At 37.9% G+C, this 18,571-nt stretch overlaps 1 protein-coding gene across 1 annotated transcript; it reads right to left on the bottom strand.

The window, feature by feature from the left end:
* Positions 1-3,553: 3,553 nt before the first annotated feature.
* Positions 3,554-18,184, bottom strand: LOC149814226 (MLO-like protein 2). Its single transcript, XM_089989905.1, has 15 exons — positions 18,064-18,184; positions 9,418-9,545; positions 9,089-9,146; positions 8,807-8,982; positions 8,592-8,708; positions 8,449-8,509; positions 8,263-8,351; positions 7,030-7,104; positions 6,801-6,895; positions 6,215-6,264; positions 6,081-6,121; positions 5,328-5,501; positions 4,376-4,411; positions 4,160-4,288; positions 3,554-3,895 (listed from the first exon to the last, which is right to left on the bottom strand). The coding sequence occupies exons 1-15, from the start codon at positions 18,182-18,184 to the stop codon at positions 3,554-3,556; spliced, it is 1,692 nt and encodes a 563-aa protein (XP_089846031.1).
* Between the last annotated feature and the right edge of the window lie 387 nt (positions 18,185-18,571).

Raw genomic sequence — 18,571 nt, 5'->3', positions numbered from 1 at the left:
AAGACCTGATTTTAGGATAGAACCAATTCAGGAAAATAGTTCAGATGGTTCCTACAACAGCCCAACCTAATGAAACAAGGGAGAATCGATTCACAAATTAATCGACTTCACCCGTCTCATCAGGTGGAGGTTTCCCACCCCCATTAAGGCAAAGAAAAGAGAGGAAATTGTGAGAGGACGATGAGCCTGCTCCCACCACCTCTTTTGTCGGTGATTTGGGTGGGGCTCCCGCTAGCCTACCCCATTCAACACCAAGTCTCCAGATGGCGGCCAGCCGATGGGAGATTCCTCCCTCACCCGCTGGGCCGCCATGATGAGAGAAGGGAGTCAGCGGGTGGTGGGCCGCAGCTCACTATCGTTGGGTTAAGCCTTTGCCAGTCTACCTCATTCGATGGACGGTTGCAGGACATGCTGATGTCAGCATCTAGGTCCTGGCATGTCAAAAATAGAGGAAAAGATGAAGGGGGGGGGGGGGGGGGGGCATTGGGGAGGAGGAGAGATCTGCAACAGTCTCAGAGGACTCGTCGGCTATCAGGGTCTTACCAGTAGATGGAGGAGGGATCTGGTGGTTTAACCAGGTTAGTGGTAATGGTGGTGACAGTATCGGCGGTGAGTTGATCGGTAGCACGTTGTCACTGTTCACCAGAACCTCCTCTGGACTGAATATTGGTTGCAGACTAATGATCGTTGGTGTCGCTTCATCAACTTGAGGTTTGGTTCTCCTTGTGAGCATCATGAATAATCTCTTCTTCCAGTGGCCGCTTCTTTAGATGTTATGTGAGATGGCGTGTTGTTGTTCCAACGCCTCAAATCAATGATTCATCGTGTTTTAATCCTCTTCCAGCTTATTCAATTTTTGAGCAATCAACGAGACATCACCGCTCAATTTGGAAACCATCGCCTCTAAAGACATCGCTTCTTTTGATGGATATTTGCTTTCAACTATGATCTCTTACATGCTTTCTTCGCTTTCATTTTCCGGCATAGTAAATATGAACAGGACTTTGGTTCTCATACCACTTTAATGTAAACCTAGAGGTTTCGATTTGGAGGCATTCAAGATCGGTTAATCAATATTGGAGGCACCCAGGATCGGTTAATTAATATTGGGTTGCCGGGTAAAATTGACAGACTAGAATGCCTGAATGCTTCCCTAGTTGTATTTTATGTATTTGTTATTCACATTAGACATGTCACGCGCTAATTTTTCCAAAGCCAATTTTTTTTGCATTTTAAGCCAAGGAATGCCCGTGCGGCACTAGGCCCTACGGCCTAGTCAGCCTCACAGCACGTGCTTCCTACACGTAAACTTCTTACCCAACAGAACGTCAACTTAGCAAACTCTTCTTTCTAATAAGTCCTTTCGAACATGGTCCATCACATATCCGATCACCACTTTCATGCACAGCCGTCCCATACCGGCTAGCACCTTCAACCGCCAAACCAACCATGTCTTAATACTCCCACAAGCAAGGGCATGTTGGCAATAGCTGAAACATGCCTTCACGGCACTACAGACTTAACCAACATCCAACACGGGTCATGGGGAGCATGGCACATCCCAAAGCCTTTATCGATGTATGTCATGCTTTCAACCATCATTACAAGCCACATTTCCTCAATTCCAGTCATCCGAGCCAACAACGCACAGATGGCTTAGCCTCGCGTGCCATGGAGCAGATCACGATCCCATGGGCACACCCATACCATAACCTCACCACAAAAGGGACAAGGTCTTTCTACCCCAGTCCACAGACCAGTTGATGATTTTCTGCCATAGCGAACAGCACCACCCAAACTCGTTCGTCGGCGTTGTGCACTCACTTGCACAAACCCATGCCACTTGGCACGGTTGGGGCCACATCGCCGCACCAAGAGTTGTCTGCCTGCGCACCCAAGGCCTTTGCCTACGCCCCATGGGAGATTTGAACTACACACAGACACCCCCATGCACTCTCAGTGCTGCCCGTGCGATATAGGGGGTGCATATGCCAAACTGCTGCAACATGTGTCAAACAGCTCAAACAGGAGGTCCCTTATATAGGTGTTTTAGGAGCCAAGCCCCTGCCAGCAAGAGGAACCCGAATAACACTTGGGAAACCATAAATTTCTCAACTTCCGAACTTTTCAAATCCGCCTTCACCCATGTGTTCCCCATAGTCCATTTACATGGTGAATCTTTGATCTTGGCCCCAAACAACTTCAAATGCTCGTTGAATTATTGCCTCAAAGATTGTGCACGCAATTGTGCCCACATTGCGCACATTGCTGTACATGCCAAACCCTTACCAAGCTCACTGCAACCATGTGCCCACCGCATGTTGTGCTTCGCACACCACATGCATCATGCACGACAATGGTCTGTGCAACACGTGACACTACTGTTATGCATGTGCACCAAACTCTGCACACATGGGCAAGGCCTCTTTGCCACGGGGCTGGCCCGACTGCCTCATGCATGCCGCAACCAACCAATCCATCACTCTTGGGGCACTTCCACCGCACTTCACACACATTCGTGCATCTGTTGCTGCATCTGCACTACACCATGCTGGTGCACATGTCACGCTCCTTGCACAGCTCAGTGCCACACTCAGGCACAAGACCCAATCTGTCGCATGCACATACCTTTTTTGCTTGTGCACTGCACAGTCCAATGCCAAGCTTAGGCACAGGACGCAATTAGTGAAATGCACACACACACCTCTTCAACCCTAAGCACCGTACCAAGTGCCATACCTATGGCACGTTGTTAGGCTCTCCAAGATTTCAGGTGCAACAAGACATGTACCTTTATTAAGTGAAAACAAAAGAGAGAGAGAGAGAGAGAGAGAGTAGTTATCTTCTCCTAATCCCACATAAATAAGAGCCAGTTTTCAATTTCTTTTAGAAGAAATCGACCCGAAGAAACTCATCCATATCATTTACCCGAAGAAAAGGTTGAAACTGTCATTTTTATGAGTTTATTACTGTTAGGTGAATAGAAAGCACATCAGGCGGTAAACTGAGCAATTTCACATAAATTTGCCTTCCTCTTGTAAATTACTTAATAATAATAGCAAAAGGAAGTTCAATACTCAAGGTGCGTTCCTTGCCACAAGGCCAAAGCAATGGGGAGAAATTTGTGGCTGGTTAGGAGCGAAACACATCCAGCGTTCAGGAAAGAACAGTTTACAAATGTTCTGTCCAACCAAGGGGAGCCCCGTAGTGGCTGCGGCGTCAACTCAGAACTACACTTCCTAAGGAGTGGGTACCCAAGGAATTTTACAATGCAGACAAATAGAGTCACGGTCAATGTGGCACATCGCCACCCCAGTATGTCTAAACCATACCAATAGTCTCTTCGAAAAATTTAAAAATAATAATAATAATTTCCAAAGAAAAAGAAAACATGGAAAGAGGGGAGAACTTTTTGTAAACTTAGTATTTGATACAGTGCATGAGTGCTTTTTTTTTTGAAAGATACAGTGCATGAGTGCTGTAATTTAGATTATTTGAAATGTTTGAGTTGATCCATATTTACAAAGAACCGCGTATGGAATGTCACAGTATGTCAAGCATCCTGCTGAAACCCAAATGAGATCTCACCATTATAGGTCTCATTGGTTGGATGCATGTTAGCAGTAACTTGAACAGGGTCATCCACTTCTCTCATTTCAAGCCTAGAAGCATCAATTGCAACATAATCAGGTGTTGAGTTTGCGCTCTGCAGCAATGAGTCACTGTTTAGAGAGTTAGTAGTTGAAAGAAGATATCTGGGTGAGAAACTGGGTGAGAGGCTGCCATTGCCACTGTGCTTGCTCTTCTTCACATTCTTGCGCGCTCGTTCGTGCCAATTTCTTAGGCCGTTGGCGACGCGCTCCGTGAACACTGCCTTTCTTATCCTGCTGCCCATCTGTTGAATGCAAGGAATTGGAAGTCCATGTCAAAATATATGATGGTTTATGTGTTAATCAAATTTAGAAGATTAGATTAGTTTAGTTTTGCTAGCTCTTGGTCTAGTACTTATAAGGTCAGGATTTGGATATATATATATATATATATATATATATATATATATATATATATATATATATATATATATATATATATATATATATATATATATAATCAGAGATGTGAAGTTATTGCATCAACAACATTAGGCTATGGAAAATACCTGTGTGACTAGGGCATAGAGAGGCAAAGTTACATAGCCACATATGAACTGCACGACTGCACCTAGTACAATCTTTAGTATGATACGTATTTCCTTTTCATATAAACATGACCCTGTTCCAAACTCGAACTGCACAGAAACGACATTAGTTATTAAGTGAGCTTAAGCTTCTCAAATCTCAAATTAAGACACACAGTCTACAGTTATCTCACTCACAGTTTTCCATGTAAAGTATGCAAGTTGGAATGCATTCTGCAACGATTGCATAATAAGAAATTAATCAGCTTTGGATGCCAAAGAGAGATTACTTCAATTATAGACATTCCCTACATATCTATGCTACAAAAGCACCAACTATTGAACTCATTCTTTTGACAACAAGCCTCGTGAATTATTTTGTGGGTTACCACAATTAACCACATTGCTTTAGACATTAAAAACTAAAAAGGCAATACAATGTTGTTTTTGTTGGTAAAAAGAGAAAAACAAAATATTACTTACCACATCAAGCCTATCATAATGGGATGGTAAATTTGAATTCATCAAAATTTAAAGCTATTTAACAATATTTGCAAATTTTTAACTCAAGTTGGCAATGACTTTGGAATATTGAGCAATCTAAAGAAATGTTCAAGTGCTACACATGTAGACCACACAATAAGCCTTGGCGCTATGTAGACCATCAAGTGCACATCAATGGGACTCACAATTCAAATGGCATGTATTGGGTGTCCCATGAAAACCTGCATCCATGTCTCCTTTGGCCAACATTGTTCATGGCTTGATAATCTGTACACTAGTAAAGCTGGATAAGTGTCACATACACAGATAATCATTCCCCTCCCACTCTTATATTTCAAAAGGAAATATTGCTCTATATTAGGTTGGTGAAAGGACTCTGGGTTCGGGTCAGATATCTAACCAACCTGAATCTGTTTAACGGTTCAGATTTTTGCATTACAATTCGACTCTGTACCCGAACACCGATGTGTGTATAAGTGTATCCAATTAGGTTTATTTTGAAAAAGAAAAGAGCAATCAGGTTAATTAGCTAATTGGATTCAATTCCACTAAAAGTTTTTTTTTTCGAATTTGAATCTGAATCTGATTACGCCAGATCCGATTAAGTTGCATCTGACCCGTTCACAATGTCTAGGCAGAAGTTTACCTGGAAGAGGATGAAGTGAATGAGGTAGAGGAGGTACTGAGGTCGACCAAACCAAAAGAGTTTATCATCGGGCTTAACTAACAATGTCCCTTCAACAACTTTTGATTCTTGGTGACTCAGAAGACACATTCTTGTGATGATCACTTGTAGCTTTGTTCCAACTACCAAAACCATCTACATCAAAAAAAAATAAACATAAGTAAAAACTCAAAATAATACAAAATTAAGGGACATCCGTGTTGTTATTGTTGTTATTATTACTATCATTATTGTTGTTGTTGTAAGAGAGAGGGGGGGGGGACATAAATTTCAAGAATGGGTTCTCTTGTATTCTTCGAAAATAAAAAATAAAAACGAAGAATAATTTACATATAGGGACTTTAAAATATGACAAATTTTTGTTTAATAACCTCAGGTTTCAAATATTTAAGATAGACACCTAATCTTTTGCGAAATTTCTTAGACGACCACCTGAGTTGTTTTTTCTCTTTGAAATTTACTTATTTACCATTCAACTTAGTTATGGAAGTATAGGGCTACAAATAAAAATAAGATGGAGGAGAAAAGGTTAAAATTATCATTTCAAGAGCTAGATGCATAGAAAAACAACTCAGGGAGCCATTTGAGCACTTTTTTAAAAGATTCGGCATCTATCTTAAATCTTTGAAACCTGAGGCAGCTAAATATAATTTTGTCATATGTTAGCCGTCAATATGTAAATTACCTAAAACAGAAGGGGATCTTCAGTCTTACCATGAGGGGGATGAAGGGCAGCCAAAAATAGTGATAAAATACTGCATCAAGGCACAACCAAGCAATTATGATTGTTAAACATCTGTACTGGCACTTGCATTATACTAATGATGAGAGAGAGAGAGAGAGAGTACCAACAGCGTTGAAGAAAATGAAAGATAACGCAAAGATCCACAGCCATACGCTGCAAAGCGACCATGGAATATAAGAACATAGGAATTTAAATATTGAGATATTAAAAGAAGACTTCACGTTATGTGCACCTTCACATTGAAAGCAGATCCAATGTTCGGAACAGAACACTTTACAAAGTGTACTGACCAACTGGGAGGAGCCACCTAGTGGTTGCCCTCTATCTATAAAAAAAAAAAGGGGTACCCCTTATTAAAGGGGCCCCATCATACTGCGTCCCCCTCTTAAAGGGCCCAACACTTATAAAAGTGTTCGCCCCGAACACACAAGCACGTCTCATAGCTGCATGGTGGGCATGCAGCCATATGCCTGACAGCCATCTATCTTGGCATATTCTTGACATGGGTGCGGTGTCCATATCGAGAAACATTGTGATAGATGGTCAACAGTAGTGGAGCTACATGCTAAACATGCGGCACCGCTGCATAAAAATGATCTCTTAATTTAAAGAGAGTCAAATACATTATTTAATAATTTAAATATTTTTTAAATTTCTTGGAGTAGTTGAGATCTGCTGTTGCCACGTGCCTGATGCCGACGACTGCCTCGAAGTCTTCGTCGAGGACACTGGCCAGGTACATGTGGAAGTCAAAGCTGCTCCCACCTCCACTAGCGAAGTGAGCCTGATCACAAAGAAACGTAAGACCTTAAAGAATAAAAATGAGAGGACGTTATTAGTTTGTTTAAGTATTGTTAGTTGGATTCACATGCATTCATTCTCTCTCTCTCTCTCTCTAGATTAAAGAAGTTAACTCACCGTTATGAATCCATGCCTTAGGGTTAAGTAATCAGCTTTTGATACTCCCTTGTAAAATTGACGAGCAAAGGCCACCTACATATCAAGTTATCAACAAAACATATATAAATCTTAAACAAGTTTCACATTTGTGTTAGAGAGAGAGAGAGAGAAATACCCTCGTCGATTCTAAAACCCCAAGCAAAAAAAATTAGTGATTTTTTTCACATCTAATCCTCCCGGATGTCATGTACATGCTTGGTTCAATAAAAACCAGCTCTTGGGTCATGTTTTTCTTGATGTGTATGTCAGATTTTTTGAGAGTTTAAAAACCAATGGCATATAATTTATCGAATTTTCAACCATCAGACAATCGTATATGTACGTCATAAAAATATAATAGATGGCCATGCTAATTACATTTGTACGTGGGGTCGATGAAAATGGCCTTATGCTATGAGTTTTGACTAGGAGTTTGGAAGCATGAGGGTATATATATATATATATATATATATATATATATATATATATATATATATATATATATATATATATATATATATATATATATATATATATATATATATTCACAAAATGAGAATGGACAGCCAGTGTGGTAGGAGCAGCTAGTGCACGTGCAGGTTCAAAACCCAATGGTATAGTTGTATAACTGACAGGGGTCTGCCTGACCCAGCATGCATTTCAAAAAAAAAAAAATAGGTGCTAATGTGTTACCAATCCCAAACTTATGCGAATCTCAACAATGGTTTAGTTCTGAACAGAATCCAAACCAAAGGGACTCATATGGTGGATCCTTCTGCAAGTACAAACTGGATCGGGTCTATATAGAGCCCAACAGTACCCAAAAAGATTCAAGCCCCCATCAGACCTTGCATATAAATTCGTTGAGTACAGGGTCTTTTTCATGGCCAACAGCTGTTGAAAACTAGCATGATCCGATACATATCCGATTTTCATTTCCCACAGTTTAGTCTACAATTTCACAGATCTTGTGTTCGAAAAAATTCAAACAAATTAATGTATGTAGCGGATCAGCATATATAAAAAAACGCAAAAAGATATACGAATACAATTATAAGTAATATAAAAAAGTGATAAAAACATGAATTTTCAAAAATAGGTGATGTTTTGGAAATTTTGTAGATTTTTCGTTATAATATCAGCCTTTTTGAAAATATCGCGATCGTGAAATAAGAAGCGAGAAATTGCATGGCATGCAAGAGAACAACTAACAGGCCAAAGCAGGAGAGGATGATTGCTCCAAAACTTCAAGTGCCGTTGTCCAAAAGAGGTCTGGCGGGTGAGCCTGAACCTTCGAGGGTCTGCAAATTTAAGTCCAGTGTACTTGTTAATTGGTTCCCACAACAAAGAAAAGCACAGCTTCTTTATAATGCATGCATGAAAAAGTATTATCCTTACCGTTGGAAATTTGGTATTCAAGAGTATGAGTCTCATCTTCCCATGATTTCCATCTCTTCATCTAAGTTTCATTTTTCATAACTTAGTTAATGCCCCATAACTATACAAAAGTGGCAGATATACTTGAAGGGCAGTCCACAAACCTTGGCCAACCCTAGGGTCATATTGACAAGGCAGCTGACCACATGGAAGATAGCCAGTACAAATATGAAGATGTGGAGCTGCTTTATTCCTTCTTCAGATATTAGAGAAACCATACCCTACAATTCATATGCAAACATATGAGCTTACTTCAAATTAAAAGATTAAAATAGGAACCAAACATAAACTTTTTTCTTAAGATATGGTTCTCTCATACCTTCTTTTCACATGATGAAGATAGTTCTTTATTGTCTATATTCGTCTCTGCGCGCTCTCCTTGGTGGGGTGAGCATGGGAGGAAAGTATTACCAACGCTCTTGGGCACACAAATCTTTGAGATGGGCTTTTCTCCAACGATGAGCAGTAAAGATAAGAAGCCCATCAGCATGAGTTCTAGACAGATACCCTTTGTAAGATTTTTCCATTCTATTTAATGTAGAAATCAAGTAAATGTAACACTAGAAAAACTACTGTCATTTTTTCCTCAAACACTTCTTACCATCCTTTATCTTTTGAAGCGCCTTGATGAGAGCCTTTTTCCTTCTTCTCCAAAGATACTAAAAAGGGAAAGGATTAATTGGCAGGTCAATCTCTACCCTTTTTAAGAGAGAGAGAGAGAGAGAGGTGATCGCGCCCGAGTCCTTTACAAAGTACTCGGTTCACACAAACACAGAAAATTGCTACGTGCAGTAATTTTCTGAATTTTATGTTTTACATGGACAATCGCTACACGTGTTAGCGATTTTCTGTGTTTTGTGTGGCCCAAGTACTTTACAGCTGATCAGCTAACCGCGTCGAGAGAGAGTGAGAGAGAGATATGTAAGATACCCTTGTGGCAATCTGTGAAGCATGCTCGATGAGGATGGAGAGAGTAATCAACACAGCACAGACAGCACAGACAGCCCAGGTGGGTGTCTCCTCGAAGGAACGGGTTTCCATGCCACTGCCACTTTCTCCTGCTTAGATGAATCGATGGGATCAGTAGAGCCGTTTTTGTGTTCTTACCGATGCCTTAATTTTTCTTTCCCCTTGGGAACTCTGTGTGGGGATCTGGAGATACGCTTGGATCTCTATTTATACATGTGAGCTTGCTTATCATATCTTGCAGACAGGGAACAATCACCAAATTGTTTAGTAAAAAAATCCATGAGCTTACTTGAGCAACTTTGGTATGCTTCCCAAGACTTGGAACCTTCTGGCGTCATGTAAAAATTTGACCAAGTTCATGAACTCCAAAGTTTGTAAAATACGGCCATTACACTATTTCAGAGAACTTGGTCACGTTTTATTAACAATTTATCCATGGTGTACTAAGCTTGTGATGAACTTTCATTCACTGCTGACATCCACTGATGACATGAGCAAACTCACCTAAGGTTAGCTTGAGATCTTAATCAATCCCAATCCTTTTTTCTTTCGTTCTTTATTTTCTTTTTAGTTTTTGGTTTGGCCATATCCCAAGTTTCATGATATCATCTAGTGGGCGTATGGTGGACCCATCAAAAGGTGCTGAATAATCTGGGTTTTGTTCGTACCTATAACCAGCTCTCTCTCTCTCTCTCTCTCTCTCTCTCTCTCTCTCTCTCTCTCTCTCTCTCTATATATATATATATATATATATATATATATATATATATATATATATATATATATATATATATATATATATGGTTTCTTTAGGCCCCCTTTTGTTAGGTCTCGTTAGGGTCCTTCAAAAATCGTAGTTTTATGTATTATTTTCACGTCTAGCACCGTAGATTGATCTATAGGTTTTGTTTAGTGGGAACAGGCTTTTGGATCACTTTTTCCGGTGATCCAAAATTAATGGTTACGAAAGTACCAGTTTTTTCCAACTCAGAAAATTATGTTTTTTCATCGAACAAACATGATTCAAGAATTGATTCCCACTAAATCAAGCATGATAAACACATCTAACGGTTCAGATCTTCATAAAATACTTAAAACCAATGCGGCATAATGGGGCTGAACGAAAAATGAGGCCTAATATGTTTAGTTCTCATATATATAGGGCTGGTAAACTAGCCAAACCATCTGAGCTTGAAAGCTTGAAGTGTTCATACCAATAACTGTCGCTACTTTGAATCTTTATATATATATATATGCTTTACTTACAATGTGCAGACAAAATATCCGCGCAACGTTATCTATATAAATTAAAAGAAAATAAAATATTTGAAGCACTTTAATTAAGAGTACGAATGTCTAGGGCTGGGAAATAAGACACGCTGCTCATGTTCAGCCTTGTAAAGAGCTCGTTTGAACCCATAAAATAAACTCACTAATCCAATATGAACATTGGGTGTGTTCAGTTTGGCTCCGCTCGTATAAAGGTCATTAAGCAGTTATACATGTATATATTTTAAATGTATTCTACATCACATAACAAACTGACAAAGACATAGATGCCCCTCACTTTTGGCACCATTCGTGTTTTGTCCAAGACGGTAAAAATATGATAAACATGATCAATTCACAATTCAAAATATGACAAATCTGGTCAACTGGTTTTTTTCCTAATGGTTTTACCGTTTAGTCGCCTGAATATTTTATTTATAAACAGTAGTCTTACAAATAAAATCTTATTGCTTTCAACTTTGAAGCAGTGTATTTTTTTGTAATCCAATTACTTCCTGCTATGAAACAAAGTATTTTTTCTATATAAGTAAACAAACCAGATCGAGCTCAACTCCTTTAGCTCTGGCTCATTATCAGTTTAAACTTAGCTTGACTTGCTACGAAAATGAGCAAAGCTTGAACGCTTCAAGCTGGGCTTTGTTCAGCTTGCTGACCAGCCCTACTATTTTTTTTTTAAAGGCCAGCTGGGGTTAGGCCGACCACAACCAGTTACACAACAGTACCATTGGGATTTGAACCTACCACGTCCCAACATAAGGTGACGTGTACTCACTGCTCCTACCAGACAACCGGAGCCCCCGTTGGTTGTCCAGCCCTACTAATTGTTCATGCAACTAAATCCATGTTTGTCTAGTTTATGATTAATCCCCAGTTTCCTCAGGCCTACATTTGTTCGATCGGGTTATGTTTCCTGTTTTTTAAAAGGATGTTGGTCCTGATACTTGCCACAAATATTTTTGTTTGAAATATTGAGATTTTTTTCAAAGGTCAATATAATGCTAAAAAAATATAATATTTTCAATCTTGAAAGTATCACATCTTAGGGCCACTATAATATATGTTAATTGAAAATATATGAACTAGAGTATGAATTGAGATTTTTATGTTTTTTTTTTTGTTAAATTTTATCATAAGTATGTGATCTAGATGCTTGGTTTTATTGAAACAGACTCTTGGATCATCCAATTACTATGCATAAGATTAATCTTTTAAGGCTTAAAATCAGCAGCTTAGAATTTTTATAAATATTTAAGCATTCAAAAATCACATTTTTTCATGGAAAATACATGATTTGACAATCGATTCCTAGCAAATGGATGATGCCAAATGCATCTGTAAGGTTGGATTTGCAAAAAAAGTGTCAGAAATACCTAGTTCACATTTTGGTTTACATGTTTTCAGTTAACATATTCTAGTAACCCCACATCTTATTATGATATTAACAAGATAAAACAGTTATCTTGATATTTTAAGATTATTTGTATTTTTATTTATGCTTTTCACATCTTTATATTTTGCATTTTCTATGTATGCTAATTTGTTTGGAGAAAAACCAAAATTTTGAAAATGTCACAAGATGTTTTCTTGCCAAGATTTTCTTGAGAACATGATTTGTGATATTGATCTTGACTTTCTGCATGGGAAACAAAATAAACAGGGAATTTTCTTACTCTAGTCTTGAATGCATATGCAAAGAAAGCTCTTGCGCCCCCCAACGAAAACATACCAAAAACTCTTAGGCTATTTTTGGGAGCCTTAAATTGAGATGAAAACACTATTTTCATCTGTCGCCAAAATGTCGTGTTGAGAGGATGAAGATGCTAAAAACATCCTTTTGTAAATGGCGTTGAAATGTCAAGCTCAGCTTATTTAGCTCAGGCTCATTATCGGTTTAAACTTGGTTTGGCTTACTACAAAAATGAGCCAAGCTTGAACATTTCAAACTGAGCTTCTTCAGCTCATTTACCAGTTCTACGAATCATTCAGTCAACTAAATCCATGTTTGTCCAGATATCATGGTGCATGGTTAATCCTCAGTTTCATCGGGCCTACTTTTGTTTGTTCGAGTTTGTTTCCCGGTTGCTTTGAAAGGATGTTAATCTTGATATATGCCAAAATATTGCCGTTTAGAATATTGTGATCTCTTCAAAGGTCAATATAATACTAACATGCAATCTTTTCAAAATATCACCTGTTTTGAAAGTATCACATCTTATTATGATATTAACAAAAAGTTTTATTGGTATTTTTAAATTATTTTATATTTTTATTTGCACTTTTTACATCTGTTGTATATTTCCAGCTTATTGACTTTGATATAACCCATTAAAATAAATTGTTGGTACCTGACTCTTGGTGGCTACATGTAAAAAAAAATAACACACTTTTGGTTGTTAGATCCACAAAGGCGAAAGAATGCACCAGCATAGAAAGTGAAAGATCATATATATATATATATATATATATATATATATATATATATATATATATATATATATATATATATATATAACGCCAGCCTTGCGAATTTAGTGTTTGTTTAAGAATTTAAAATTAGAGATGGGTTGGATGCGGCCTTCGATAAAGGCTTCATCTTTGCATTTAATGTATATATATATATTGGAAGATATCACGTACACTAAAGGAGGGGCTGCGTAGCGTACGGTAGGTTTGACGGTACGATCGGAATAGCAGGTGACGGAAGCCTTTAAGGAATGTCAACTGGTGGGGCTGCCAAAGGAAAATGATTAGATTGAGCAGGGGACTGGTGTGGGTTGCATGTGCACGTCCTGACCCATGTTAAATTTACGGTGTGGTAAAAGTGATGGTGGTGGGGGTGTGTTCTTGGTTAAGGAATCAACATCATTCAAACCTTAGTCTAGGTTCAATTTATAGTTAACAAGAAGGTGAATGGATACGAAGCGATGCGTGAAGAGAAGCGGGAGAAGCTAGTGTTAAAAAGTAGTATGAAGTGTGAAATTAGATTAACGTGTAAGAAGAGAAAAAGGAAACTAGAAGGAAATAAAGGAGAGATGAAGGAAAAAACAAGTGGGAAGCTAAAAAATAAATACTAGGTGAAAATACAAAAAAAATAATGAGAAGTGATAGAGAAATGAGTGGATAGCTTAAGAGAAACGAGTAAAAAACAAAAACCAGTTTCTCCCACGCTTCCCTCTTTTGGGGAGAGCGCGTTGAGGAGGTGCTTTCTCTAATTATGATTGAATCTAACATTTTAGGGATCGAGAACCTTTGGCTCAACATATATATATATATATATATATATATATATATATATATATATATATATATATATATATATATATATGGTTTTTTAGGGTTTTAGGAATCTCAAACCCTTTGATCTGAGGTCTTCCATTTGCATGACGAGAGGATTTGATGCAAAGCTCCACACCAAATCAAATGGGCTTGCTGAAAATTTGATCAATTTTTTTTTACTTTTTATATGAAAAATGTAAAACAAATTGTATTATATATAGATATATGTATACATGTGTGAAGAAATCACGTGCAAAACCAAAATAAACCACAGCAATAGAAAAAATAACAAAGAAAAAAATATAAGATATACATGGTTAGATTTATGACTCGGAAAGAAAAGTTTCTCTATGACGAACAATAAGAGATGCACCTTTTTTTTTAAACATTAGTAGGGTCAAAGAAATGATGCAACATTAAATTGATTGTATATAATATTAGTTTCATTCAATTAATTGAAATGACTAAAAAGTCTCTAAAAAGTACTGACATTTTTTAAATTATGGTTACTTTTTGAGGTAAGTTGAGTTTTTGGTTTTGAAGGAAATCAAAAACCTTTTTCAAAAAAGCAAATGTGTAATTTGTAAATTTAAATTTAAAAAGTGTCAAAAACCTTTTTCATAAAAAGTAAATGTGTACTTTGTAAATTTACATTTAAAAAGTGTCAAAAACTTTTTTCATAAAAGTAAATGTATACTTAGCATAATTAAATGTAAAATGTGAGTTTTTTTGAACCTTTAAGTGGGGTCCTGTCTCAAGATGAAGTCCCGGGATCGAATCCCTCTGCCACATGGGGTGGCTGTTGTTGTGGTAGGAGTCCACCTAACCCAGCTTGCCTTTCAAAAAACAAAAGTACACATCTTTTTTGCCAATCAAAAACAAGTATCAACATATTTTCACATAACGGGGCGTAGCTGTCTATTCTTTTAGATGCAAACAGCCATCGAATAAGGGTTTTCAGAGGTTTTCCCTTTTTCTGAAATCTAACTGTGCATATGTGATCTACATGCACGATTTTACAAAATTTCACTCTTTGCTCGTCTAATTCTGACATATTGGTAGGTTTTTAAAGCTTGGAACTCAAAAAGCCTAAAAATTTTATCAATATTTAGGACTCAAAAAATCATATTTTTTTTAGTAAAGAAACACAAAATGGCCAAATCAATCATGTGGAACATATCTATGATGTTGGATTTGTGAACAAACATATTGAAAACCCTGTTTGATGGTCCTCTACACCTAATTTCAGTTAGGACCTTTTCCCAATTTTATTTTAGAAATATCATTGTTTTAAAAGGTATTTTGATCATTTTAATCAATTGAATGCAATTATTGTTAAATGTGATTTATTTAATGTTAGACAAAACCATGCATATATAGGGTTTATATTTGGTACAATCAATTGTACCTAAAATCTAGTTTGAATCTCACGTTGCAAGTTGTTTTGACACAATATAACCTCATAGATGTATTCAGCATGCTCGATTTAGTAGGAATAGACTCTTGGATCATGTTTTTTCAACGAAAAAACATGTTATGACTCGAAAAAAATGATACTTTCATAGCCAATGATTTTTGGATCACTGAAAAAACATGTACATGGGTTGGATTCCGGTAATCCAAAAGCCTGTTCCCACTAAACAAAACATCTATGGTGTTACAAATGATTGTAGTAATAAACAAACAAGGGGTCCTGCCCCATTTGCTAGGTTGCTTGCACATACAAATGATTGTAGTAAATATATTTATTCATTTATTTATTTACTTATATGTTAAGTTTAGCCATACGGTTGCAGGATTGCTTATTTACTTTGTTATAATTTTTATCGTGCCATAAGAATCAATTTCTAAGATGTTGAAAAATCGAAATAATTTTTTAACTCCCTTAAAAATATTTAAAAAATGAATTGAATAAGCATCGGATCGATTCGGTCTGAATTGGCTGATTCAGACTGATTTTAACAAAATTGCTTAAACGCATTCTCTTCTTGCAAACGGGGGAAGGTTAGTACCAAGACTAGTCATGCATGAAATGCAAGAGACCGTCCGATTATGAAGATCGGGTGGTCTGAAACGTAGGTGTAGCACGCGCATGGAGATCTTAAAACTTACTGTAGAGGATCTATTAACCTAGGCCTATTTGTTAAACCATATCTGCAGCAGTCCACATTCAGCCCCATCCTTTCTCTGTAGGGATGCAAAAGGGTTGGATCTAGGAATTAATTAGCAAGGCCGACTTAATCGGGTTTGGCCTAATCAGATTGGAATGAAAAAATTTTAAACCAAACCCGAATCTAACTAGCTTAAAACCTGATATTTACACTTAATCAGGCCAGGTTTTTAGTCGGATTCAGGTTCGACTTTGAATCCAAAACTTAAATAATAAACCTCAATTGGATCCTGATTTGGCTACCAAACCCACCTAATGGACTGAAGTTCGGGTCGGGTTTCGGGTCTCACCTGACCCGTTGAGAGTCCCTATTTGTCTGCCTCAGATGATGACTGTCATTATATGCATCAAAAAATCCACCTAAACGTATTATCAATATAAACCCAGTTTGTGGCTATATACCTCTGTGAATTGGTAGCTCAAAAATGTGAGACATGGAATAAGATGCCTTAAGAAGATTCTTGCTGAAATTTGGTAGCCCCAAAATGTCAAACAAGTTGCTTCCTTTGAACGTGTGTTTGACATCCTGCACCCCTTCCTTTTAATTTTTTAAGTTCTTACATTAATCACATGTTGACTGTAAGAAAAAATAAAATAAAATTTTATAAACTCTCAGGTAATATTGTATATTGCACCATGTGGACATATCAATGTGCACGTAGGTCATCAAATCTATACTAGAATAAGTGAGCGAAGCTGAAATTGGAGAAAATGAAAACAAAATTGATAGGTGCATTGATGGCATTGCTTAATTCACATGGTGTTTATTGACTTTGCCAAGATGCATTCATCAGCATTGTCCGTTCCACGTAAGGAAATTAATGAGCTATGCGGATTTTGTAAAACGCTGAGATTAGCAATCTCACCCAGCGTTTTACAGGATCCCCTCTCACATGTATATGACTCAGCCTGATTCAGAAGGATGAGCTAACACCGGGCCATTTTTTCTGGTCCACTTTCTCTTAAAAATGATTTTTTTTTTTTTATATTTACACAGAGAAACCACCTTCAGATTCGGAGACCTAGTCGCGTTAGCTCAACCTGTCGTAATATATCCTATGGTTTAGTGACTATTGAGTTGTGTAAGCTCATTGATCTGGTACTAAATATATGTCAAGCAGCACCATTTTCAGGACCTTGACTTGGTGGAATCTTACTAAAAAACATGGGTAGGTTGTCCAAAGTTCCAACAGTTGGTGCCAATTTTTGAATGTTCCTGTCAAATGTTGAGAACTTAGGGCACGTTTGGAAGCTGAGAAAAACTCTCATAGGAAAAGAAAGTTTTGCCTATGAGATGTTTTGATATGAGAAGTTTTCCAAAAGAAAAATTTTCACTTATTTGTGTAGCATGAGAAAAACAGTGGGAAATTTAAAAAAAAAAATGCTGCCTGAGGTGAGATGGGTGGTGATGAAAGTGGTGGGTGGTAGTGGTGGTCAGATGTGTTGAGATGGGTGGTGGGGAGTGTAAAAATAAATTTTCTATTGGTAGGAAATATTCCTCTATCCCTCCCCCCTCCCAACAGAGGAATGTTTCCTATCAAAAAGTGTACTTAATTTTTAAAAAAACCCTCTCAGCGAAAAAGTCTCTCCAGTTTGGAAAGGGCAGAAAATTCATAATGATGTTTTCATTTTTCATCACTTTTCTTACATCTTTCTCACTTCCAAACATGCCCCAGCTCAGATTTTCCATGGAAATCCTTTCACATGCAACAGGTGTGAAGGGATTTTCACATGAAAAGAGGAAGGACGTAGGAAACATTGGGGCCCACATATGCCAGCTGTCACTTTTCCATCTGTAAGGATGGTTGACCTTGGTAGGATCTGGGAAACACTGCCAACGTGGCAATTAATTAATTTCCTAAGAAAATCACCTGAAACAAAAGGGCCCTTGCCTAAGCCTGTTACTAATCCAGCCATTTTCAGCCGTTGGCCGGCCAGAAATGGCCAGACTGGTACCTCCCTTGCCTTGCCCGGCAGTGCCAGTCCGGCCATTTTCCCACTGATAACAGGCGGGAAAATGACCAAAAATGTTTTTTTTTTATGTATTTTCAAAAAAATGACCGGCCGGCCACCAGCCCGGAAATGGCTGCGCCTGTGTGGCCCACGCCACCCACTCCACATTATAAACCAGCTTTGTGAAAACCTGTCCAAGCGAAAAAAACAGGGTGAGGCCACGTTTTCACATATTTGGTTTTGGGGTTCAAAACCAGGTTTGGAAAACCTGGTCTTGTGCACCCAAACAGTGAAAAAAAAACCAGGTTTAGCATTTAAACCTGGTTTGAAACCCAAAACCAGATTATTAACATGATTTTGGATGTCATCCAAACAGTTCCTAAGTCCTGATTCACCCAGAGCCATGATGCGCCCGGCCGAGTCAAC

Source organism: Nuphar pumila, chromosome 15 (genome assembly GCF_984573655.1).
Source record: "Nuphar pumila chromosome 15, dmNupPumi1.hap1.1, whole genome shotgun sequence".
Taxonomy (NCBI): Eukaryota; Viridiplantae; Streptophyta; class Magnoliopsida; order Nymphaeales; family Nymphaeaceae; genus Nuphar; species Nuphar pumila.
The sequence above is the reverse complement of the archived record's forward strand: the minus strand, read 5'-3'. Positions and strand labels throughout refer to the sequence as shown.

Bases quoted from the DNA above. Each gene is read 5' to 3' on its own strand.
- LOC149814226 (XM_089989905.1), bottom strand. From the start codon at position 18,184: ATGGCCGGACTGGCACTGCCGGGCAAGGCAAGGGAGGTACCAGTCTGG. The intron at 7,105-8,262 runs GTTAGTTGTTCT...CTTGATATGTAG, and splicing joins ATCCTCTCCTGCTTTGGCCT to GTGGCCTTTGCTCGTCAATT. The intron at 4,412-5,327 runs GTAAACTTCTGC...CAATCGTTGCAG, and splicing joins TTCACTTCATCCTCTTCCAG to AATGCATTCCAACTTGCATA.